This window comes from Pimephales promelas, chromosome 11 (assembly GCF_988280905.1).
Source record: "Pimephales promelas chromosome 11, fPimPro1.hap1.1, whole genome shotgun sequence".
Taxonomy (NCBI): Eukaryota; Metazoa; Chordata; class Actinopteri; order Cypriniformes; family Leuciscidae; genus Pimephales; species Pimephales promelas.
Window position 1 is genome coordinate 14,769,840 of NC_142779.1, and position 26,691 is coordinate 14,796,530.

The following is a 26,691-nucleotide window of genomic DNA, read 5'->3' on the forward strand; positions in this document are numbered from 1 at the left end:
TTTTACATAAAGAAGACTTTATTGTCTTTTACATACATCTCTTAGTATAATATTTATAGATTCAATAATACCAGTACGTCAAAAATAATAATTATAGTTATTATATATATAAAAAACTAAGCCTTAAACTACTCTTTACTTTTTAAAAACATAAATGTTTTTATATATTAATATTTGTTCTATTTTATAATCTGTCAACAAAAATAAAAAAGACACAGGTTAATGAGCTTATCAAGTAGCGTTTGCTGTTTTTAATACTGACGGTATACAGGAGGACTGATGGTTTGCGATGTACGTTCAGTGAGGGAACAAATATAAACTATGAAGTCCTTTCAAATGAAATGCGGTTTGTTCTGTGGTTTGTTCAGTGAAATACCTGGTAAGAAGAGAGGCATGATGGTTTATATAGTCCAGTGGGATGACAAGTCTCTGATTTTTACCTCTCAGTCATGGCCCAAAAACAGAGAATATGAGCTTGCTTTTTCTACTGAAACCAAGCAATTGTGGGCTCTAACAGAGCCATAGGGCCGTCCTTCCTTTTGAATCAACAGACAGACAGTGAAAAGAAATCCCATTTTATTGGTGAACAATAAAATGGGTTTGGCAATTGCGAAAAGCATTGAAATGGACAGGATATGTGTGTAGCTTAGAAAAGCTTTGTGAATGGGCCGCTTGATTTCGGCAGCAGTGAGGGCAGAAATGCCAGACGCGACAGAACTCGACACAATGGAAGCCTAAAGCGTCTGGCTATAGCCTCGGGTAGAGCAGCAGCTTTCTATGTGCTTCTTTCACATCACACAACACTGCATCTATACGAAAAGATCAGTAATGGTATATTGAGAGACAGGAGGGGCTCCCGCTTCGACTTTTGACTTTAGCGACTATATCGATAGTTATGCGTTTAACTACCATACTTTACACAGGGCCATAGTCAACATAATAAATCACCGGTCATCACACACAGGTCTTATTAAAAGCCAGGCAGTGATCGATATAACGTGATGTCATTATCATTCAAATTTCGGCTAAAATTTGAAATCTGAGAGCCACTGACTTTCAGTATTGCTCTTTACGTTAACACGTCTTGAGAAATGCCCTTGTTCTTAGAGGCATAAAACCGACTTGGTAATAGGTGTTTGCCTGCTTGTGCAAGATTTTGGCACACTGCAAAATATAATTTTTTCACTATTTTTCATCAGATTGTTTTTTAGTAAAAAAAATATCTAGACATCCTTAAATGAGCATAACTGCATTCAACTTGTTTTGAGAGATCATATCCCCTATAATCTCTTATATCAGAATCCCTTGACAAAAATAAGTTGTATATATTATATATATTTTATTTAATATTTGTTATATATATATATATATATATATATATAATATTTGTATATTTTATTATGTTTTTGCACATATATATATATATATATTAGTGAGGTCTGTGACTAAAATACATTTCTGAAAGGAGAAAGAAAAACAATATATATATATATATAATGCCCTTTTGTTTAAAGGATGTTTAGATAATTTACTGGAAAACAATACAAAATAATACACAATTTCTTTTTTGCAGTGACTGTAAACAACTTGTGTCATAGCGTCTCAGTCCCATTTTAATTTTTCTTTCCATCTGCTTTCGTTCAAAGGAGGTAGGTCTATTTTGTTGGCAAAAGATAGATGATTAAATCTCCCATTTGAGAAATCCTTTTGGCAATCGTGTTATTTCCAGCTGTTTGGATCCTAAGGAATCCCTCCTCCAGACCTCGGTTGTGCAGGGCTGAAAGTTGTATTGGGAGACCAGCAGGAACCAGGGAGGTGGACGAGAGACACTGGCTGTTCTAAAAAACGTATTGTCCTTCAATCACATTTTTTTTATCCTCGCCTTCCATTTCTGTCAGTGCAAGTTAACTGAAAGCAACAGGGATCCTTTTTCATGGCCCGGGTCCCAGCGCTGGATCCAGATCCAGTCGAGGTCAGGAGGCATCAAAACTATGGGGTAAAATGAACAGTTGATTAGGATGGAATATGACTTTGCATATTTATATATAAAATGACAACATGTAGTGTTTTAGTATTCATTCGTGTTTTATTTTTTATTTTTATGTGTTTGTGCTTAACTTTTGTGTGCTGAGTAAAATGAAGAGGGCAAATTATTCTAATGCACTCCCTCAGGTTGAATTATTCAGCCATTAAATCTGCTGCATCATTAAATATTAACTCATCTGCTAGTTTCTGTTAGATGGAGCATCTGAGAAGGATCAAGGGTCAGTTACCCCTCAGACCTTGAAACTGCCTCACACTAACATATATCCACACTACTATTCAAAAGACCCAAATGCTTTTAATGTTTTTGAAAAAAGTCTCACATGCTCACTAATGCTGCGTTTATTTGGTCGAAAAAAACAAACAAACAAAAAAAAAACTAGCCAGGCTAACGCCAGACCAAGTCTCATTGAGAATGAGATGTGGTCTGGTAACCACACGTTCATTTTCTCGTATTTGAGGCGTGGTTTACGAATGCCCAGGGCCGTATTATTGGGTGCTACGAATGTCTATCAAATGCGCTTGTACGTCTATCAAATGCGTCTGTGCTCCCTCCCCGTTCTGTGATTGGATCCCTATCTTAGGGGAAAATTTGGTTCATGGTGTCCAGGCTGCCAAGCAGCGTGAATAAAATCAGTAAAATTGCGAAATATTATTACAATATAAAATAAATGTTTTACAATGTAATTCATTACATGTTCCTGTGGTAGCAAAGGTGAATTTTCAGCATCATTACTCCAGTATTCGGTTGCTGCATTTCCATTACCCTTTAAATTGCAAACTGAAATAGCGAAAAATTGAAAATACAACCAATGGAAATGCGTCAATTTTGCAAAATCTCCAATATATCGCAAAAAAGTTTTTACGCTCACATGAGGTAATTTTTCAGGCAATTTGAAAAAGCGACATTTCGCAAAACTCCAATGGAATTTTTTTTCCCGCATTTACAGGTCACCTGGTGTATGTAAAAGTTGATCATGAAGAAGGCGCGGTATGTTTGGACAGATGACGAGAGTATTACAGGAAAACTGGATTCTTAAAACAACAAAGAAATGCCACAATTTATCGAGACATTGAAGCAGATAGAAGGGAGAAACACCTCAAATGTACCGCTCTCAAGTATAAGGGGCTTTCCATGCCATTAATGCTAAACACTCCTACGTCTCATTTGATTAAAATAATCGCTAGTGTGTTGGCTGGGATATACATAAACCTACCAACATCTGTCGGCATGATTTTTGGAATGACTTATCGCAAGAGAAAAAAAAAATGTTTTAGTCGCATAATATCAGTTAATGGAAACGCAGTTGTTATTTTGAAAATATCAAAAATCTTAAATGGAAATGCGGCTAGTGTCACATGATCCTCCAGAATCATTCTCATATGCTGATTTGGGGGAACATTGCTTATTATCACTGCTTGGAAAACAATACAAAATAATGTTGGCAAAAGATAGAAATTAAATCTCCCATTTGAGAAATCCTTTTGGCAATCGTGTTATTTTCAGCTATTTGCCTCCAGACCTCGGTTGTGCAGGGCTGAAAGTTGACATTTAGAAAATAGCGCAAAATCTTTAATGGAAACGCGGCTAGTGTCACATTATCCTCCAGAATCATTCTAATATGCTGATTTGGTGGAACATTGTTCATTATCAGTGCTTTTTGTGTGTGTGTGTGTGAAAACTGATGCATTTTTTTCAAGATTCTTTGATGAATGGAAAGTTCAAATGAACATTTATTTAATATAAGAATATTTGTAATTGTACTTTTTTACTGCCACTTTTGACCAGTTTAATGCATCCTTGTATAAAATTATTATTATGTCAAAAAACTTAGTGACCTCAGACTTTTAAACAGAAGTGATACTACACAAACTTACTGTAAGTGTTAACACACACACAAACAAATATATAACCATGTGAATCTTCAGCATATGGCATGATAATCATCTTTTGAGTATTAGTAACAGATGTGAACCTTACCTGTCCCAAAGCCTGACACTTCTACAGGAGCTGCTGCAACAGCCAGCTGATATCAGGGCTGCAGAGGAAAAGGATAAATTGAGCATATATTTTAGATGGTTCATTTAATATTGATGTTTAAAATGTGCTATTAGCAAAATAACTGCTCCTTTAATGAATAATGATTACCAGGCTACACTGTGTTCCTCAAAAACAGTGGGCTGACTCACTGACTTATAATGGTAATTATTATTCACTTGTAATAACCAAAATGACTTTTTTTACATTGCCTTTTTGTTGTAGATGGCATGAGACAACCCATAATTTTCAGTTATACCTTGTATTTTAATTTGTTCTGTTTGGTTAAATGGGCAGGACCAGGGCATTTATTATAAAAGGGAAAATACAATGTTACAATGTGTCATAGGTAGGGTTGGGTATCGAGAATCGAGTATCGATTGGAACCGAGACTAACTTTTCGTTTTTCCCGGAATCGTTCAAAAGTTAAAATTTCGATTCCTAGTTTCGATATTCACAGTCAAAGAATCGGAATCGAGAATCGTTAGGAACCAGAATCGAAACAAGGAATCGCAATAGGAATCAGAATCGTTCAAATTCAAACGATACCCAACCCTAGTCATAGGAGGTTGGCAGCACTGTTTTAACCCACACACATGGTCTTAACGTTAATGAGTCAGACCAAAACTGTCAAACTGGGATGTTTTAAAGCTTTGTTTCAGTCAAAATGTGTGGAAAGTCTGGTAACACTTTATTTTACAGTGTGCTTGTTACAGCATGTATTTACTATGCTAACAGTAAATTACATGTAACTAACCAAACCCTAGCCCTATAGTAAATACATGCTGTTAATTATTGTTACTCAGTATTTAAATATATAATTATTACACTGGAACAAGGACACCGTATAATAAAGTGCAACTGAAAGTTATAATTTTAGTTGCATCCAATGTTATCAGATTTGCATCAAGTTTACTTTGTGTATTTTCATGTTTTGATGCATTTTGAGAAATATAGAGTGTGTGAGCACTGTTTCGTTCAAAATGTCTTAAATATCAAATAAAGTGCAGTGTAATTTTAGTGTTATTTATATATAATTATAGTATTTATTCATATTTTGGATGATTTTCATATAGTATTCATATTTTATTTTATCTTTGTTTCGATTATTGAATACCATTTTTAATCTTTTTTTTTAGTTACAACAACAATAACAACACTGGTTACATGTCATGCAAATAAACACTTTATTTTGTTTCCCTTCTTTAAAAAGGAACTGAATCTGTTAACTATAAAACAATGAGGTTAAAAGTGAATTACTATCATTAATGACACTGAATTATCGAATGCTTTGACGGCCCTATTTTCCTTTGATCAGTTGACCGAGGCTCATTTGTTGAATAAGACATTGATTTCACATTGATGCCGAGGCTAGTATCTTACCAATGCCAAAGTTTGGTATCGATCCACTCCTAGCTTCAAGTCACTTTGCATCAAAGCATCAGCTGGATGCATAAATGTATAGAGCCAAATTAATATATGGGGTTGTGGAATTATTTGATAGCATTTTTTCAGAAATAAATAAGGATATAAAATGATAGACTTGAAAGCATGCATGTTTTGTCTTGTCAACACTGCTATTTAATGTTCAAACAGAAAGTGAGAGGATTAAAAGATAGGGGGAAAGAAGAGAAACAATGTGAAAGAGAGCAAATCCTGCTGTAATCCGTGTTACGTACTGTACAGTGTGATTGAACCAGCAGGAGGTGTGACCCTGAGTGTCTGCTGATGAAAAGTACCTTCTGTCTAAGTCAAGTGTCACTTCTGTAGTGGAAGGACTCTCTCTGTCCCTCAGCTCACACACACACACACACACACACACACACACACACACACACACACACACTCACACACACAAAGCATCTTTGTGAACTCCATATTCACATGCAGACTTCACACATATACCTGTAAATAGGTTAAGAGCTTAGTCAAACCAGAAATCTATTTGGTTTTCCATTTAGAGAAAATATCTTTCTGTCTGTAATCGTTTTTTAATTTTGAAAAGAAATGTAAATAATGTTACTGGTTTTCCCTGCTGAATGTGTCCTTGAATACATGCCCTTGAGGTATTTTGTTTTTTGAAACTAACCAAATGCCATATCACATTGAACGCTAATGCCGGGGACACACTTAACGACTAGCTAAAACATTCTAAAACTGAACTGAACACAATACAGACATGTTTACAACGACTGCAGCAGATTTTAAACTGTCTCTGACCCGGCGAGTTTGGGCATGATCAGTCATAAGTATCAAATTACATTTATAATCGGCCTTTTAGTGTGTCCTCAGCTTAAGGGGCGATTTAAAATGAAAGCAGAGTTCGTGTTCGTTTTAATGTTCTTTAGAAAAATAACAGGTTTCTCCATACCCGCTTTAAAAGTGTATTTCATATATCTTTGCTGGGTAGCCATAACCAGAAACATCAAATGATTTCCAAGCCTACAGTGAGAATCAATAAGTATATTCAAATCAAAGAGCTATACCATTGCCTCAAAAATGCAGCTTTCAGTTCATTAAAATGTTATAGAATTAGTATGAAAATATAGTTAAAAGTTATTTTTATTGTGATCGGTTTCTGGAACATTGAGAACTACAGAGGACCTAAGCAGATATATTTGGGATTGGGAACAAATTGAGAAAGTTATTTATTTTACTGTAGAAAGATGCTGTTTTGTGCCCAAATGCCTAAACCGAGAACTGCTGGGTAAAAACTCCCATTTGATGAAAATACCTGATCTATTTAAAGCCTAATAGTTTGCAGGGCTCCATCAGTGTAAAGTAATAACATTATAATGGTGCGTAAGGGAGCAGAACAGTGCCGCATGAGATGAATGAAGGTGCTTAAACCTTTGACCCTCTTCTGTACATGTTGCATTTGTCAATATCTAAAAAAAAATAAAAAAAAACCTTTGGTTCAAACTGTCACTGCCCTCTGGTGCTTCAAATGACTGCAATAAATTGTACACTTACAAACACATAAACCCACCCTACCCTGAGAGACACACAAATACTGGTAGTAAACAGAGATGTTTTATGGTATGATTGTTACTTGTGAATGTGAAACATTATGTCTATAGTAAGCACAGAAGCATGAAGCTGTTAAAGGTCTAAAGAAAAGTCCTTAAAACTCATAAGCACACATGCTCTTCAGTTCAGTATGTTTGGAGTAGAAACTTTTCCTCAGGTAGCAATGAGTTTGACAGAACTGCCTTTTTGCTTGTTTGTGACCTTGCTCTTCAATTAAGGCATTAAAATGAAAAAAAAAAAAAAAATCCCTGGTATACTGCATGCATATAAATTGTATTTACATTTCCTGAAGGAAATACTACTGCATTTAAGCTAGCAAAAATGAATGGACTGTAAAAAAAAAATATGGGTTTTGCATCTTCACTCTCTTCTATTGTAGGGAAGTGAAGCCGCCAATGTCCAGAGATGACGCTGACATATTGGAGCCACAGTATAAATCCCGCAGGATCTGTTAAGCACAGTTTACTGCAGAACAACTCATGTTGGTGTGAACTAAACAGTTATGGGAAACTAAAGTGGAAGCTCCAATCTCCTCCCGAAAATACTGAAAAAAGTCAGTTGGTGCCTTCATTCAGAGATTATGTGAGTTTTTGTGAAAAAAAACTCATCACAATCATGTTTGTATAGCATCAAATAACTAAAATTTGAACTAAAAACTTATTTAAAAAAAAACATGATCAAGATATGAACTTACATCAGCATGGTAAAAATGACCTAAAATGAAAGAATACCATCTTTGGAAAAAAAATGATTGATCTGCATAAATTAAATGCCACATCAGAACAGCTTTAAAACTAAACCGTTATGATGTGTTGTTTATTTGCAGTTACATGAGAAGCAACACGTGTCGCAAATCACAAAATCCGAATTCAGTAAGCAAATAATAATAATGCCAATGCAATTGAGCATGTCAGTTAGATTTAGAATGGTGCACTTTCTCAAGTGGAGATTTTAGAATTGTAGTATAAAGTACAAAATATACTATATATATACAGTATATATATATATATATATATATATATATATATATATATATATATAGCTTTGGTTTGATTGAATACTTGGCACACTGTAAAAAGTATTTGATCAATAAGTTATGACAATATATCTTTTTATAATCAAAATAAGTTAAGCAATTTCCAACTTTTTTGTTTCGACTAATTTGAATCTTGTATAATTTGAAGTCTGTTTAATGTAATTTAAGTTGAAACAGTTCTGACTTAAACATTCAAGTCGATTGTACTTGAAAATTGAAGGGAACAACTTTTTTATTTGATTTTGTCCACTGTGGACAATACCCTGAACTAAAACTAAGATTGAATTCAGCTAAGTGGTCTGTGCTGAATTACTTGCAGAAAATCGTAGAGAAGATAAAGGACAATATACCTGCAATAAGGGGAATTTCAATACAATGGCTCCTTGAAAGTGCAGTAATGAGCAGTGCAGTGTTGGTCTGGGAATGTATTGGCGATGTCTGAGCAGCACTACGGTAGAATCTTCATTAACATGGGAGGAGCAGGTGTGCTCCATAGCAGGAGATGCAGACAGGACATCGATACTCACTTTTAACTGGCTGTACATGTGCCCAGTTACACGTGTGTGCAAATTGTTAAATCGAGGCTTATTCAGTGATGTGTATTGTCATCTTAAGCAAACAATTACGTTGATTCAGTTTCTATCTATATTTCTTTCTTCTTTTTGTTTTTCTCCTCATTTCTGCTGTAATCAGTCAGAACAAGGCTTCCATGCTGCCCTTCACAAGGTCAGCTGCTGGGCCTCTCATTAAACAATCCCATCAGCCATCTCTCTAACTCTCTTATCATCTGCACTAGTCCACTGCTGTCTGGCCTTTGAGTTTGAAATGAGAACAGAATGAATATTCCCGTGAGAGGCAGTGTAGCAAACACAAATCAATATCTCCCAGTCTCTTAGAAAGAAGTATGGGACGTGTAATTTCCTCATATTTTAGGCCCACGTGTATATATTTTCTCGCATTTCTTGACAGCTAGACGCTTCAAGTTTAAGATGAGATTGTCTAGTGGCATACCATATAATTGTATTATCTCTCCATAGTCATATTGGTTGGACTCAAGGCTTATGCTCTCTGCTGACAAAGAAAAGCCTAAACCTTTCAGATCAGTGAATGGAGGCAGAGCGGAGAGTGTCAGAAAGGATAAAGGATAAAGTAGCCTTGTGACAATAAGCATACAGGAACAATATGCTTCACATCAGTCCACTGGACCTTTGGCCTGTTTGTTATTGGTTGAATGGAGAAATGATGAAACGGAAGCAAAAAGAGAAGCGACTGTATTTGATGTCCTCAGAGCAGACACACTATTCTGTTGTTCAAAGATCAAAGATCTCTCTCTCACACACACACACACATCATCATTCATTACCAATCATGGAAGCATTTTTTTTGTGTGTGTGTGTGTGTGTGTGTCGAGACCATACAGCAATTTCAAGGAGACAGCAGACCATACCACTACATCTGAATTGATCAACATACACTCAGAACTCTGCATATTATGTGCAGTATCATTATCTAGCCGAGAAACTGTATTCCAAAAAATAGCCCAAGGTGACTTTCAGGATACATTTATCATTATAGTGAGGGCCGTCACATGAATTCAAGGGGCCCAGGGCTAAATGTCATGGATTAAGGGCAACAAAAATGATAAAAACCTTCATGATTTAGTTATTCCTAGTATTTTTACATGTTTGACATGGAAAGTCAGATTGTTGACACATCAATAAGTGCATTTCAAAGCTTATTAGTCCAGCTATATCTATGTTTTAAGCTCGAGCAAAGTTGGTGCATTTAAGTGATCTGATGTTTCTGTTTCGAGATGTTGATGATATGGCAATAATTTAATGTGAGTTGCAGAGAATATTATTCCTTCTTATAGCTACCAGTTAACAGATCTAAGAATGGTTTCTAAAGACCATTTTGGTAGAGTTTAAGCCAATACTGTACCCTAGTAGGAAATACTTTGTGAACAAGTGTCATTTTTATGTTAGATGTAATGGAAACAGTTCAGAATAAGGTTTGAGATAGCACATAAATATTGCATAATATAATGCATTAAACACTCTTAAACAAAACATAATGGGAGTGGATTGACTTCAAAGTGAAAAGCTAATGAGAGGAGGAGGAATAGCCTATTGGCCTACTTTACAAGATGCTCTGGGAGAAAAATCTGATCAATGTCTTAAACGCACTGTGCTCCCTGCTGCCCTTACGAGGAATGAATGACAATGAGCCACAACTTCCCACCTCTGCAGGGATAGACCGGTCTACACTCCCTACTGTATAACAAGGTCAACCTTAAATGAGCTCTTTTGCAAATAAATCTGAAATCCGGACCTCGCTGACCTCACCAATTTCCTAAAGGCAAAAGAGGACAATTTTTATAAGCGCATCTGCGTGACTGTTTTTTAATATTGTGATGCCCTCCGCACAGTGTTTGTGCCCGAGTATGAAACAATGGGAAGCCATCAAGGAAATCAGGTCAGTAAAGAGATTAAATCACAATTTGGAGGGGAAAAAACAGGAGCTCAATGAACTTTACCTAATATTAACAATTTATAGTGAAGACAGACAGACAGCTTTTCTCTAAAAAGAGAGCATCTTCCCTGAGGAGAATCTTTTCTCATAGTTGTTTTTTAGTTGTTTAAAGCCCATTTTAAGGTCTAAAAATGCCCTACAAATGACAAATACAACACATTTTCTGACACATTCACGCTCACACACAGGTGGGGGGTGGGAGGAATCGTTTGCTCTACTGACCCAGCTTCTAGAAGCAATTTCCCTGAAGCACCAGTGTTCATCAAAAAACACAGCAGCAATTCAAATTTTCCATAAATACTGTGTGTCCCCAATAGAGCTTAAGCACATACTGTACTTTGAAAAAAATGACACCTTGGATAACCAAAAACCTGTGACTCTTCATCCCCTAAAGACCATCTGCACACTAAAATCACACAAAATGACATCTTTCTCTGTAAAAGTGCTTCATTTTCACAATGACTTGTGGATCAAGTGCAAGCCAATTTAGACTAGCCATTTTAGCTTCTCTGGGCTTTTGTGGAGATAATGTTGAAAGTGTATTAGTTAATCTCTGTTGAGCAAAGAGTCCTTTCTCCCAAAATTCGGTCATTATTGACTCATCAGTCAACTCATCTGTTAACTGCATCAAGCAATTCACAAAAATAAAATCTCAAAAATTATTCAAAATACATATTATGGACCATTTTTTTTATTTTGAATGATTAAGTCATTCATATCAATTACATGAAATGTTTGTATTCTACCAAAAAAATAAACAAATAAGTAATGTGGGTCTGAAACAACAATACAGTGAGTGAGTAAGTGATGAGAGAATGTAAATCATTTTGCCTGTGCATATGGATTAGGCTGGGTTTGAAAGGTATGAATGTGAAGAAGCCTTGTGTTGTCACCATGGGTGCCTATTGTAACTAAAAGACCTCAAGGTTGTGTGATTGACGTGTGCTAGATGGAGCAGTACGGATTACATCATGTCCTCCCTGTGAAGACTCCAATCCTGTCAACCCTATAAATAACCACAAACAGCCTGAGTCTCTTGCCTCAGAGAAAATTAACCTTCTTCCAACCCATGTCATTTCACAAAATTATTAGTAGTCATGATGATACAGTAGTTAAAACTATTCATGACCAACTACATACACTTAGAGTGGTTTGCTGGTCTCCCAGCCTGGTCAGGCATATCTGAACTGGTTTTAGAGGGTTTTTTCACAATTCAGAATTCTACTTCCCTTCCTACTTGGAATTTGGGGTTGATGACTCCAGGGTCACACTCAAGCCAAAGCATGGTGACGTACTCAAGGTGCTCTCAATTACATTGTCAACATTGTCCGATGGGGAGGCTAATTTGCTCTGTCCTGTCAGAGCTCTAAAAATCTACCTGGAGCGTTCTACACCGTTTAGGCATTCGGAACAGCTCTTTATATGCTTCGGCGGTCACACCAAGGGGTTAACGATCACAGAGACTCTCCAGATGGATAGTAGATGCCATCTCTTTGGCATACAACTCGGTAGGCCAGGTTTGTCCTATAGGCACTAGAACCCACTTTAAAAGAGGCATGGCCTCTTCTTGGGCCTAATCCAGTTGTGTGCCAATTTAAGACATATGTGTGGTGGCCGGGTGGTCCTCGCCGAGGACATTTGTTAGGTTCTATTACATGGAGGTTCCTTGCATGCAGACTCAAGTTATCTCAAAATGATAATTAGACTTGACGATGTCCGGTCTTATCAGTCTAACATGATTACTGTCCATAAGCACAAGTTGTCCAAGGACTATGTTATAAGAACAAGCTTGGTTCAGGCGTTCCAGCCCCTCTTATCATGGGATCCGACTTGTGTCCAGTCCCTGTCCTTGTGACGGTTTTTTAATGGCTTGTTTCTGTGAGCCTCTGGAGGCTTCCCTAGGCTCCAGTTGGTTGGAGCGAGTTGCTAATAGTGCGTGCGTGTTACAATTGATCGTTCTCGAAAGGGAACGTACTCCCTTATTAACGTAACCTCAGTTCCCTGAGAGTAGGGAACAAGTATTCTGTAGCCTGCCGCACTATTGCAATCTGTCAGAGTTTGTCGCTTCAGTCAATTTAAACCTGATGTTATGGCAAAATAATGGGCTTTTATAGCATAACACTTTCCCACTGAGTATTAGTTACTTGTTCCCTACTCAAGGAACCGAGGTTAGGTTAGTAACCAAGTACGGTTTCATTTGCCGGTTTAATCAATAGGCCACAGACGACTTCTTGAGCCAAATCTTTTTGAAAAGCTGGTGCTAAAGGGTATCGAATAGATGGATGTCTGAAACACACATGTATACCACCTGGAGGAGTACACAATGAGTTATTTAAAATTTAATTGACTTTGTGTTATTGAGTTCTTGTTACTGAGTTTAAAGTCGGTGTGAAGTTGAGATTGTAATTTTTTCCGTGTCGTGACTCGTGACCACAGACCTTGTTTCAGGCGATTTAGCAAAAACACATTCAAAAAACCCATAGACTTTATGGTGAGGGAACCCGCTAAAACCCGGGAAGTGCTACAATGCTAACTCACTTCCGCGTTTTGGCCTACAAAGTGACGTTAAAGTATAATGAGTCACATGTCGTCACCTCACAAGGTTTTGAAGTAGTCCATAACCCTTCAACAATTCTCACACAGGGCTGTTTTGTATGTATATCTCCATCCATCCATCTCTTCCTCTGGTTCTGAAGATTGTAATTCCCTGATATGATGAAATATTTATGAGCATAAATTGAAAAAGGGGTCATTTAGTGTGGCTGTATTTTCCAAACTCCGTCAGCACATTATGAATTTCAAAATGCATGTCAGGTCATGCATTCAGATGATTTATAAAGAGCGCAATAGCACACTGTTTACGCTGAAGGGAGTCCATAAATACCCACAGTTAGCTGCCTGCACACACTGCCCTCCTCCCACAGAGAGCACTGTATGGTTTGAGGTTCCTCTCTGAGTATTACCTCTCTCATCTGCATATAAATTTCATTAATTTTAATGGCCTTACCAATTACCTGGCTCTGTTGGCCAATTTAATTTTGTCTAAAGGCTCTTTTATTTTCTGCGTAGATGGAGAGGTGGAAAGCATGGGCCTGTCTCCTTACTGTGCCTCTGTGTGTTTCTGTGAAAACCAGTCTCTTCCACCTTCCACTGCTTCTGTTACAGTTACCTGCATCTGTGTGCACTTGAGCAAATAGCAGTCCACTCAAAAAAGTAGCTGAATCACAGTGATTGATTTCATCTGAGTGGGTTTTATAAAGATTGGAAAAAGTATAGCCTAGCCACACTGCAGTATGCTGGGAGAAGAAAAAAGAAAATACAGTATACTCATTTATTTGCACACATATCTCAGGATGGTTGCATAATATGACTCACAAGCTAAACTGAACTGCTGCCTTGCGTCACATTGAGTGCAGAGACCTTAAATAAGACTGAAAGACCTTTAGTATAGTCTTTTATTACACTGAAACCACAAAGTAGCGTCATTGCTGCAAAGTTGTCATCATTTACTCACAAACAACATTGGACCCTATTGACTTTAAATGTATGTAAAACAAAAAAAAAATCACAGAGACATTCTTTCTTTTTCCTTTTTTGTTTTAAATATATTTTGTGTTCCACAGAAGAAAGGTTTGGAATGATATGAGATTGAGTAAATGAAGACAATTCTATTTTATTTTTTTGGATGAACTATCATTTTAGGTCTTGTACTATATCTCAAAGTTGTTCTTGTCATTGTGTCAATCTATTCTGTGATTCAGTTGTTAAACGTCAAGTTGCACACGTCCTGCATTTACACAGTCAGCCCAAAGGAAAAAATAGAGAAGTTAAAGTTGGTGTTCTTTCACCATTGAAAGCATAAGCAGCATGCTGCTTTCTGAAGCTGCACATGAGTGTCCCACAGTCTTTTTCTGCCTATGCTTAGAAATGTGACCCGGCTGTATGAGCCAAGAGCAAAAGTGCAGTGCTTTCACCATGAAAACGAGTTTCACCTCTCTCCATTATTCTGTCTCAATCCGTCTCTCACTTTTCACTTATATAGCACGGAAGTCTGTTTTTGCCCATACCACAGTACACAATACCTCTAGTCAGCAATAAAACATAAATGTGAATACTAAAACCCATTCTAGATATCCGTGATCAAGTCAATATATTTCCCACATTGACAGTGTTTGACTTGTTTAATTAACAAACCTAGCTGCTACAAATGCTAATGTTTTGTAAGTTTGTATTCTTACTTCAGGCAAGTTTATTCTGGTCAACTAAAGTTAGGGTGTATTCACACCTGGCTTGTTTGGTTCGATTGAATCGAACTCTAGGGTGTCTATTGTTTCCCCCCTTGGTGCTGACATTTTGGGCAGGTGTGAATACAGCAATCGAACTCTGGTGCGGACCAAACAACCGAACCGAGACCCAGCTAAAGAGGTGGTCTCGGTAAGGTTCCAAACGTACTCTGGTACGGTTAGTTTACGGTGTGAACATGAACCGAGCCAATTGCAAGAAAGCGCTGCATCAAAAGAGAATTCCATTCCGGCGAGCTGTCTGGCCACACGATACTGTTGTGCGTCTTTCTGCGTGTCGTGTGTGCATCATTGGAATGGAATTCACATACAGAGCGTTCTCTTTAGTCTAATCGCGTATAGATGCAAAAAAAAAAAAAACATTTGCAGTTCATAATGTAAGGATAGTTACAAGGACGATGCTGCGTTAATTTACCTTAAACTTGACAAACTTAATTGCAAGCGTTAACATTGACAGCACTTGTTAGCAGTATATACAATAAGGATCTCATTGAAAACGTTATACCTTATCCGTCTTCTGTGCAGTGCCACTTGTAACGCAAAGTTGAGATGTTACCCAGAGATAAAAATGAAATAGATGGTCGAATGAAAAGATGCACAAGAGACGAGAGTTGTTGTATTTCCCCGCGTTTAATAGAGCCACTCAAACGTTACACTCGTCGTCTTCTCAAAATCCGAATTACAACATCGTATAGATGACATTGTATCATATGATAGCTACTCATTAGTTTCTACATATTGCGTTTGTACAGAATAACAGAAAATAGGTAAAAGAACAAATATTGCAGTAGGAAATATCTCCATGCTGAGCCTTTTTTGCACTTCCTGATTTCCCTACTTGAGAATCCTTGTCCAATGAATGGACGACCTTAGCACATGTTTGGTTTTGTTTACAAATTTTGGTTCACTTGCAAAAAGAGCAATGTGAATGCGAACCGTACCAAAAAAAAAATAATAATAATTTATTTGGTCCCGACCAAAGCAAGTGAACTATCGGACTTTCCTGGTGTGAATACACCCTTAATCAACCAGGGGTGCACTTCCCAAAAGCATTGTTAGCCAACTATGTTCACCAGGCCTTCTGCGAGCTTGGGCCATGCCCCAGATTCCACCACTGCGAGACCTCCCTCACCTCCCGCTTCAGCACGGCGCTTCCTGCCGTAGCGCCATACACAGCTGGGCCCGCCGGCCTACCCTCTGCATCTCAGCTTTTTCCTCCTGCTGTTTTTAACCCATTTCCTCTGCAGTGGCCTCCCGCTCCCGTAGCAGACACTAGCACGAGGCTGCCTCCACTAACAGTGCGGGCACAGACATTCCATCATCTTTCTGCGACTACCGCTAAGCCCTCCCCTTTTTCCGCCTGTGCGCGGAAATACGGATCTTGAATGAGAAGGTGACGGAGTCGGGCGAGGTGAAATTGTGGCCTCCCGAATTCTGCCCAGCCTGCTGGCCGCCTTGGAAACTGGGGTGGACTTAGGCGAGAGATTGGATGATTGCAGGGTAACGTACAAGTTGTATAATTGCGCTTTGGTCATCCTGTGCGAGGGCTGAATATCGAATTTATCAGCGCTTGTTTCAGACTCAAGACTGTCCACTTTCCAATAGGTGGAATTGCCGGTATGGCCGAACAGTAGGAGGATGCCGGGGAGAAAGCGAGAGTCCTCGCCAGTGGAGGTAAGGGTAAACCTCGGCGTCTTGACGTACGAGAGCTTGCTTACGCAGACCGGCGCCTGTGAGATGAAGCGTGGAGCTCAGGGGCAGTATCAGGCGGAGAACAAATGGTCCTGGGGACAGCTGATGGCGGCAGAGGAACCGGAGAATGGTTGAGCTCGTCTTCGGACGGTGGGCGTTGCATTTGAGACATAGTAACAAAACGGTAAACCAAATGCTGAAAACTGTCGAGAACTATGGGTGAGTCGACTGTGTATATTTATAGGCTTTGCTCATGCTGATTGAGTGGACCTGTTGATTACTGATTGCTGAAAGCTGGTTGGAATGATTTGATTGGTGATCCTTAGAACGTGTTCCTCCCAAACCTTGTTAATAAAACATCAGTTGGGGAAACAGTCATGACTAGCTAGTTGATTTCTTCAACGATGCATCGTACTAGTGAATCATCGAGTTACGTAGTTTTACGGGAAACACACCCCTGAATGGCAAATTACTGTAGTGAGCTTGGGTCCCGTTTTTGGACTCCAAAAATAATCTTTCTTTAGTGGAATTCTTACAGAATACATTGTCTGAATATAAATCGGAAATGTTACATATTAGAGTAGATGTTTTCTTGGAAGAGCTTACATTTTGACATGTCTGCTAGATTTCATGTCACAGTTCTGAATAGTTGCTATCAGCACCACATTAATGCACAGGCGTACCTGGGCTTATGCCCAGAGCCAGGCTGAGGAATGACCTAGTGCTGCTGGAGACATGTGTGACATATTAAAATTAAATGTGTTGCTGCGCTTCACTTAGCTTCGAGTGTGTGACTGTGAGAAGGTGGAGATTTGTAAAGTTGAGCATTTCCCTTTTGCCTGACCGAACTATTGTGCTCATCCTGAGCAGTGTGAGATGAGAGCCATGAGATATAATGAGAGTAAAGTGGAACGGAGCTAATTGTGACACACAAAGTGTATATTCAGAATGTAACTGGCCATTGACATAAATGAGAATGTTAACAAATAGCTTTCTCCATGGTATTTTAGACTTCATTGTTTTGTACCTACCTAGAGTATTCATGCTAACACTAAAAATTGAAAAGGTTTTATCCATTAGCAGGTCATCATATATATAATGCAGTTTCGAGTTGACAGTAAGTCTGTCCCAGCTTGCTAATACATTACTACTAATGTTTATTTTATATCATCCTGTACGTCCCTTCCTGAGCATTTCTTTTACATAGCAACAGCAAAATCATGGGTTCAGTTCCCAAAGACTGCCTGACTAATAGAAATTTATTTACATTACCGTTCAAAAGTTTAAGCTCGATAAGATTTTAAGTATATTTTTGAAATTTCTTATGGTCTCCATAATTTATTTGATCAAAATGCAGTAAAAAACAGTAATATTGTAAAATATTCTTACAATTTAAAGGTCCCGTTCATCGCGATTCCATTTTTCAAACTTTAGTTAATGTGTGTAATGTTGCTGTTAGAGCATAAATAATACCTGTAAAATTATAAAGCTCAAAGTTCAATGCCTAGCGAGATATTTTATTTAACATAAGTCCCCTTTCAAAGCCAACAGCGAACGTCCGGTTTGGACTACATCCCTCTACTTCCTTTTTTAATGCCATAATTAATGCCATTATTGGACTCCCTTCATGTTACTGGGCTGCACAGAGGCTAGTATTGGTAGAGATGGCACTGGCATCCTTTAGGAACACAAGGCTTTTGTAGGAAAACTTGAACGTCTTCCAGAGAATCAATGGCTATAATTTGAGATGAATAATGTATATCATTTTCAAAGAGATTAATTAAACTATTGTTTTAAGATAGGTTATAGCCAAGAATTAAAGCTGACAAAGTGTCCTGAACAAAGACACTAACTGTCTCATACAGTCTTCGTTTTTTTACAGAGGCCTCTGTAGGATAGCATGTGTAAATGGTAACTACGCATGCTATGTAAGGTGGCATTGAGTTTAATACTCATTTACATTTTCTTTCAGATCTCAAGATGAATGCACAAGTAAGATAAATCTCAGGGAAAAGGACAAAAAGTTGCTTTAGCAGCCTATCTGAAGGACACTGTGGAAGTGAACAATACTCTACGCTGCGAAAAAACCTTTGGTCTAATTACACATTGGTACCTAGTCAACCGTTCTCTGATATTTGTTTTCATGATAATTTAATGTAAAGAGTTGTATCTCTAAAAACTGTATAGCGTATACGCTAGAATATGGGGGCATATACTAAGAAAATGAAATCACTAATGCCACTAACAAGGCTCAAAATCGCCCCACACTAACACAGTAACAAAATGAGGGTCCATGCAAAACGAAACATTGAGAACTTTGTAAGAGTACAGACCGTTTAATAAGAAGATATTTTATAAAGATAGTACACTTCTTGTATACAGGCAGCAGCCATCTTTGGAAAACAGTCTTGACAAGTCCAACCACGAACGACGTGCCAAGTGAGCTGAACTGTATGAAGTTCAGCGAACTTCTGAACCGTATGAACGCCGTTCGTGGTTCGTCAAAGGTTCATTTTGCGCCGGAGTTCTCCTTTAAAGTCCAAATGGATCAGAGACTCTTTGATGTAAAAATGTAACAAACAATGACTACTATTTTTGGAAAAGTTTAAAAATTCTAGACATGGGTAATATTGGGGCATTAAAAAAGTCCCAAGATACTAATAAATTATCTTAAACTATTAACTTTGATTGACTTAAAAAAACAAAAAGTTTTTTCCTGTCCTGAAAAAGTCCCTAGTGTGATCAAAATATCAGCTTTTACAATTTTTGGTCTGGTATGGTACTGGTAAGGACTTATTCAGTGTTGACTTGACATGGAAGTATGTCTAAATGTGACCTGATTTGACATGGACTCACCTATACAGTGCAGTAAATCCAGTTATTTCAGTGACTTACTTTGACAGATATCATTTTTAAACCTTACACTTGTTCTGCAATGTAATCCGTTATTTTAAAGCAATGTTTTCCCCCACGTTGCAGTAGCAGAAAGCCCGAATCAATTGCTCACTCGTGCACTAATGAGGGATCGATAAACACTGTAGCTCTCCATTTCTACAAGTCTGTTCACCTATTTACCCCAGAACTCGTTTCATCAGCTTAATTTTATACACAACGTACAGTACATAGGAGTTACTGTGTAGCGAACTCTGCATGACAACGAATAGATTATGGAATTAGCAACCGCACACGGTGATCACAGGGGGGCTAAATTTCTGTCTGTTTAGGACGCAGCTTAGCGGGATTAGAATTTTTCATTAAACTATAAAACAAGCAGACAGTCATTAATTATGGCTGAGCATTCAAGATCAGTCATTGGCCAGGTCACAAAGAGCTGAGTAGATTTAATTTAGTACCAGGCTTCTGAGAACTGTTCCCTAAGTGTTATACAACATCTGGCTGCAGCAAGAGAGCAAAAAACAGCCGTCTGATGCCAGCCGTGATCGCCATGGCCTTTATCTCTAGAGAAATGAAAGGAAAAGAAATTAAATTCAACTTAAATGTCAAGGCAAGCAATTAGAAATGTATTCCTCGGATTGCAAATTAAATTCCTGCAAAGAGCCAAAGCCTTGTCAAAAGCACATCAAGAGCCACATCAACCTGGAACTACGACGAAAGCCCGCAAAGCGTGAACAACAGCCAGCAGTGCTTGTTCTGTGTCACATTACAAATGCAAATGCAGCTGAGCAACAGCATTATTCATTATTTACACAGCATCAACGGTCTGATTGATGGACAGTATGATTTCTCAACATCGGGCCTTGAGGAACACTTGAGCGGAAACCCCAAATGAAGCAAATTTATATGATAACTACAGGTTGTGGAGCTCAGGAGAGGTCAGTCAAGGTTAAATGCACCGTCCTATGTTGGAGAGATCACCGGGTATGACCCTTTTTAAAATGTACTTCACTGTGGTGGCTCAACAAATTATGTAGAAATAAAGCAAGCAGAGTATAAAGTGCTCAGAAAAACTATTAGTTCAACCAAAAATGAAAATTCTGTCATCATTAATTTTTGTCATTCCAGACCTTTATGAATTTCTTTCTTCAGTTGAAAACAAAGAAACAAATCTTCATTCATTAAAAATTATTAGGGTCCAATGTCCATTTTGGACTTTTTGGAAAATAATTAAATGTTCGGAACTCCATGACGGTGAGTACAGTAAATTATGACAGACTTTCATTTTTGGATGAACTGTGCCTTTTAACCTTGTTTGTAACTTTCTCTGAAATTAAAGTAACTTCTGTAATCCAAGTAAGTTAATAAATTAAAAGGCAATTATGGTTCTTATGAGATTGTATTATTTGTAAAGCTGCACAGCCTTTACATGTAAGTGTTAAAACCTGAATACTTGCTTGAAGTTCTAAGTTTTCAGTTTTTAGGCATTTAAACGCACATAACTTTCTTCACATAACACCTAACGTTTCTCTTTAAACTCTTAAATCAGAATACTTGCAGCTGTCATGTTACTGATGCAAGTTTAATATGTTTAGTAATCAAAAAATCATTGGAAATTAACCTAAGGGAGATAACATTGTTTCATTTCTGCTTTTATCCCAACTCTTTACAGAATGACAAACCAGACTTTGCATATGCAAGAAAAGAGTCTCCTTCATAAATCTAAAAACAGAATGGCAGCTTTTTATGTTGCGCTGGGTTTGAACTGCACCAGGAGAAATCAAATATGCTTTTTAAACATTCACAAACCTACTTAAAATTAGATTTGTTGTGTAATTCACTGAATATCGTGATGCCAACAAGTGGTCTACACCAGAACCTCTCTGAATGTAGATACAGACCACCTCGTGTCAACCAGAGAGGCTGGTTCAGTCAAAGCCAAAAACATCAGAGTTACTGTTGACTGCAGGACACACCCCAGCAAGGGAGGAGAAAAAGAGAAATCTGACCATCAAAACCTTCTTAAGGGATAATCCAGGCTGACTGGCCACAGCCAACAGGGATAAACTCTAATTCCTGCTCAGAATGTGAGCATGTGGTTTTGGTAAAGAACACAGCTCCATGAAGAGTGTCAATTATTTTATTTTTTTTATTCATTAACCAAATATTCTTGTTTAAATGTGTATTTAGGACTAATTAGACACACTGGGGATTGTGAATCTCTACTGAAATGCATGTTCTAAAAGGATCTGGATCAGTAAGCAAAACTGAGGATATGCACCAACCCAGAGCATCAGTGGAAACATTTAATTGGTTCTGCATTATTATTAGGAAAAGAGAATTTTGGTCTGAAGAAATAACGAAAGAGCACAAGAACAGAGAAAGAGAAAGAGAGATAATACAATAGCTAATTCTCTCTCAAATCAGCAGCAGGATGAATCTCAGTACAGGCTGTCTGGTACCAAGCTTGTATACAAAGCCTTTGTGCGCTCAGAGTGGAAACAAACCACAGGAAGTAAGGTAAATGTAGCTTCTAAAATAAATCAACCATCCATCTGCCAGTCAGGATACCTAAATAAATCTATTGCCAAGCTTTTATACAATCCATAAATGTCACATTCCGAACCATCCTTCTTGAGAATAGCAGTGCTGCTGTTTCTAGTTTGAGATCCTCAGAGCATCCATTTAGGTCAGTGAACTCAGGTGTTAATTAGCAGCTGTAATTTTCCTATTAAATGCAGTGCAAGGTAAACAGCAAACAGCTTTGGGTAGTGTCCCATGGCCTTGGCAAGCTGCACAGCTCAGCAATTCTCCTCCAAGAAATCATTAGCAGAATATAGTTGGAGAGAATGCTACACATCAGGAGGAGAGTTTGATATTCCCCTCTTTTATTCTGCACACATTCACAGGGTTTGTCCTCAAAATAATGTACACTGTAGCTTTTGTGATATGTCAGCATCTGCTCACAAAGCTATCAACTATCTATTTAATGCAAATTTGTAATAAATGTATAATTCGCACCATGAGGATTCACAACATTATTTCTTTGTATCTCAATAATGTAGTAAAGTGTAATTCTAATGGGATGCAATAACTTTGATTAGCATTAAGGCAAAAGTAAACAGAAATGCAAGACACTAGCAATGTTTCTGTCCAAAGTTAAGAATTTAACTTGTGCACAAATTTGAAATATCGCATAAAACATTTGCGAATAAAGCACTGTTTCCATCCAGCGAGTCAAAGAGAACAAAATCGGCAATTTCTGATAAATATCACTAAGAAAAAATAGAAGTTGTTGCAGTAGAAGCCACTGTATATAATAATTTTCATATTACTTATGGCTCAGAGTGCGCAAATTAAATAAATGCCGTCATGTCAACTTGAATTAACTTGCCTGGTGTTTGTGAATGCAATCATGTGAGGCGTTTCTGGGATGCAATTTCTGTATACACCGAACCACTTTAACAACAGACTTTGCTCAAGCATAATCAAAACAGCATTTTAGAAGCTTTTGATGCAGCTCATTTTTGATGCATATCAAGGAATTTATTCTGTAAAATTGTGAAACATGATTTCAAAGTGCATAATTTTTTTTGTGCATTTTTAGAATTTACGCACATTTTGGCATTTCCCTCCAGCATCTGTTTATGCGATATGCCAACATGCGCTTAAAAATAGGTGGATGGATAGCTACTAACGGCACCAACACCAATGGTTGGATTCTCAAGGACTGCATGAAATGATCCAATTTATGTTTTGAATAACAGGTATATAAAAATTCCTGCCAAGTGCATATTTTTTTCAGACTTCACTGTTACCATCCTGCACAAAAATTTTGAATTTTCAGAACTCGAAAATAAATTCAACAGAACCTACAAGCAACATCACCAAGTTGATGCTACAAAAATGAACAAGTGACAAGAACCATCTGAGATCTGTACCAGCAGCATGTGTGTGTGTGTGTGTGTGTGTGTGTGTGTGTGTGTGTGTGTGTGTGTGTGTGCAAGAATATGTGGTAATTATGAGCCTTCCGCTAGGTGCATGTGGCTGTATTAAAACTTACTGTCGGAGATGAAAAACATTTAATTGGGGAGTAAGATGTACATACGTGTGTGTGTGTGTGTGTAATTCAAGAGCATTTGTGGGTTGCAGCATTCAGCTTAAGTACCATGGTGGGGACCATTCAGAATTTAATTGAAAATGCATTTAAAATCAAAAGATTGCAAACAGGATGCAGAATTGCAATTCAAATCTGGAATTCTAAAGCAAATTGAAAATAAAGTAAAATAAAATTTAAAAAGATAGATGTTCTCATGGTAACATAAAAACAAAGGGCCTTTCCTCAACACTGCTCCTTCTCAAGTGATGCTGACTCATACACTATGCCACTCCACTCACCTGCGTGCATATGACAAGTACAATGGTGTCCACTCCTGGTCCTGCTGGGCAGCAGTGTCTTCTGGCTTTTGTTGGGCCTCTGAGTATTTTGGTCTTTGATTGATTGATTACAGTGTTCCCTCAGCTGGATTCCAGAGCATAAAAAAAATGGTTTCGGAGGCACAGGTACAGAGGCTGATTGATAGGAGGTAGCTAAAGCCTGCTAAAATCATGGGCCGAGAGGACCAAGACTGGACACCACCGACCTTTACCAGAGATGAGATGTTTTACTCTAGCCAGACACTAAAGCCCCCGTTCTATCTGGCCATTGCCTTTCCTGAACTGAGCCAAGTAAAACTAGACTAAATGCAGATCATGGCTGGCTGAATGGGATGGTTTAGTGCCTGGCTGGGAATTGGGGCTTTGCGTGCTCCAGAATGAAGAAGGACCATCCCCTCTGCATGTGCATTCAAATGGCACTCCATATCTCTCTGTGGGTGCTAAAGCAGGCTCCAGTCGGACCCACCGTTCATACCGCTATAGATGCTCCGGTGATGAGGGGACATCTCCTCCACGCCCGGCCTCTTCTGTACTACCTCTCGGCCGGGGCTGCCGAATTTGCTGTGCTGATGCCTCGACAACTCTGGGCTCCCAGATACGACACGTCCCTTCTGAAGGTGCTCCGGTGTCCCTAATAGAATCTGTTTGGGCTCTGGGCTCCCACACATACTTCCCATGCTAGCCCTGTGCTTCTGGAAAAGGTCCGGGCTGCCAGGTGGCTGAGAGGACACCAGCAAGTGTTTCGATAACTGCTCTGGACTGCCTCTCGGCAGGCTCTTGCCAAGTTTCTCTGGACTGAAACCCCGTAGGCCCTTATGATCCGGACTGGAGAAGGACCCACAGCGAGACCGGCACACTTGGGGATAGGTGTGCGCTGCATACTCCTGGCTGGTGCTATGTCTCCGGCTTGCATGCTCAGGACCCGGTGCCTCCTCCCCTGAGCCTGGCTTATGTAGGTGGTCAGGACTGCCTCCAACCGGGCCACCCAACAGCTGCTGCTTATGTGTGAGATGGTCAGGGCTGTCGGTGCTGCCCGCGCTGGAGGTACTGCTCCCGTCACCCACATCTCTTAGAAGACCAGGCCCAGGACCGCTGGCGTGAGACAGGCTGCTCTGGCTATCGATTGAATTCCTGCAGCCGGCTGGTCCCCCGGTACCTGCTGACCTGCCGGTACCTCCAGAGCCCTTCTCCTCATCCAGCATAAGGCATAGCTCTCTCAGTTCAAGGTTCTCCCTCACTACTTCCTCCTGCCTTTGCTCCAGCTCTTTCAGCTTCTGCAGGTACAGTGTCACCTCCTTACGCATGATCCCAGCGCTGTAGCGGCCCAAACGCTGCCACTCCCTCGACACCTTCTTTCCTTTCTGCCGGTCATCATCCAGAAAGCAGCAGAGATCCCGCAGCTCCTGGTTGTCCTCTTGAAGCTTCTGATTCACCTCCTGGAAGAAAAAAAAATCTATGACTCAACACTGATGTCTAAGCGGAGCAAGTTTGACTGGTGAAATTGAAGTTATATATATATATATATATATATATATATATATATACTGTTGTGACTTCAGCTGTCAAGATGGGCCTACTTATAACAAAATATTCTTACTTTATTTATTTTTTAAATTTCATACTACAGAAATATTACTGTAGTGGTTTTGTTGCCATGCAATAGCATTATATTATTCTATGACAACATTACATGTAAGGCATTTAACCCCGGTGTACCTTTATGCCAATCACAGAGAATGCATGTGCCAGGAGGTGAATCTTAGAAGAAAAAAAATATTTAAAGCTGCACAACATGCTTGTGTAAACAGGCCGTGTGTAAACGTGTAAGATTGACGCATTTTTTAAACAAAAGATATATTTTTACACACAAAAAAATAAATAAATAAATAAAACTATCTTTTCGTTAGCCTCATAGCATAATTGCCTAAGTCATGGTTATTTGAAATATTTCTAAGGCAATTAAGCTAACGTTTTGTTTGATTAGTAGCTACTAAAACGATGTGGCTTTTATTTCTTTAGTCGACAAGATGCAGGCTCGCCTTACCTTCAGCCCTCGTATCTCGTTGAGATGCTGCTGAAGCCTGCGGTTCACCTCTCGGATGAGATTGCTGTGGTCCACTATAACGCTCATCTTCTCGGTTTCGGATCTGCGCAGCCGGTGAACCAGCTCCTCCTTGCTCCATTTCAGAAGCTCCTCGTCCGTGAGTTTGGAGAGATCCTCTGAGGGACCTTCCGCGCTCTTAGATATGCTGGACTGCAGCTGAGGCTGGATGGGCTTTTCCATTCTTCCGAGCAACTTATCGAAGTGCAAGGCTGTAAAACAAATCGCCGAAAAGCAGATCAAATCCTTCGTTGGTACTTTTCCGCGAATTCCCCCTTGTTAGTATCGAATTTTTGTGACTACCATTTTAAGAATAACTGTTCTGCCCATGCTGTCCCCTCTGAAGACAGGGATGCAGCCCTAAAGTGCCGGCGAATAGTTCTCCCCTTTATCCACTTGCTGTACGGGTGGACCCTCTGTCTCTATGTTTCCACCTGTCCGTCAGCATCCTGTCAAGCTCAGTGCAGTGCTGAACCCGTACCTTTTGTCCGCGCGCATGAGGAAGACGCACCGGTCGCTTGAGCTCGGGGTGCGTGACAGCAGCCTCTCAAATTGCTCGACTGGCTGAGTTGTGACTCTCTCTCTC

The 26,691-nt window shown here is 38.9% G+C and overlaps 2 protein-coding genes across 4 annotated transcripts in view; one reads left to right on the forward strand and one right to left on the reverse strand.

The window, feature by feature from the left end:
• Positions 1-26,691, forward strand: part of soul2 (heme-binding protein soul2) — a 102,666-nt gene that overhangs the window by 73,874 nt on the left and 2,101 nt on the right. The window lies entirely within an intron of this gene.
• On the reverse strand, positions 1-26,691 carry ccdc85a (coiled-coil domain containing 85A). 3 transcript variants are annotated; one of them, XM_039672414.2, is made up of 4 exons: positions 26,049-26,691; positions 24,480-25,440; positions 4,025-4,082; positions 1-1,989 (listed from the first exon to the last, which is right to left on the reverse strand). In XM_039672414.2, exons 1-4 carry the CDS (start codon positions 26,286-26,288, stop codon positions 1,974-1,976), a joined length of 1,275 nt encoding a protein of 424 aa, XP_039528348.2. In that variant the 5' UTR covers positions 26,289-26,691; the 3' UTR covers positions 1-1,973. The 3 variants fall into 3 exon arrangements, with proteins under 3 accessions (XP_039528348.2, XP_039528347.2, XP_088973161.1); XM_039672413.2 differs by having other exon boundaries at positions 24,471-25,440; XM_089117035.1 differs by having other exon boundaries at positions 1,962-1,989; positions 23,966-25,440.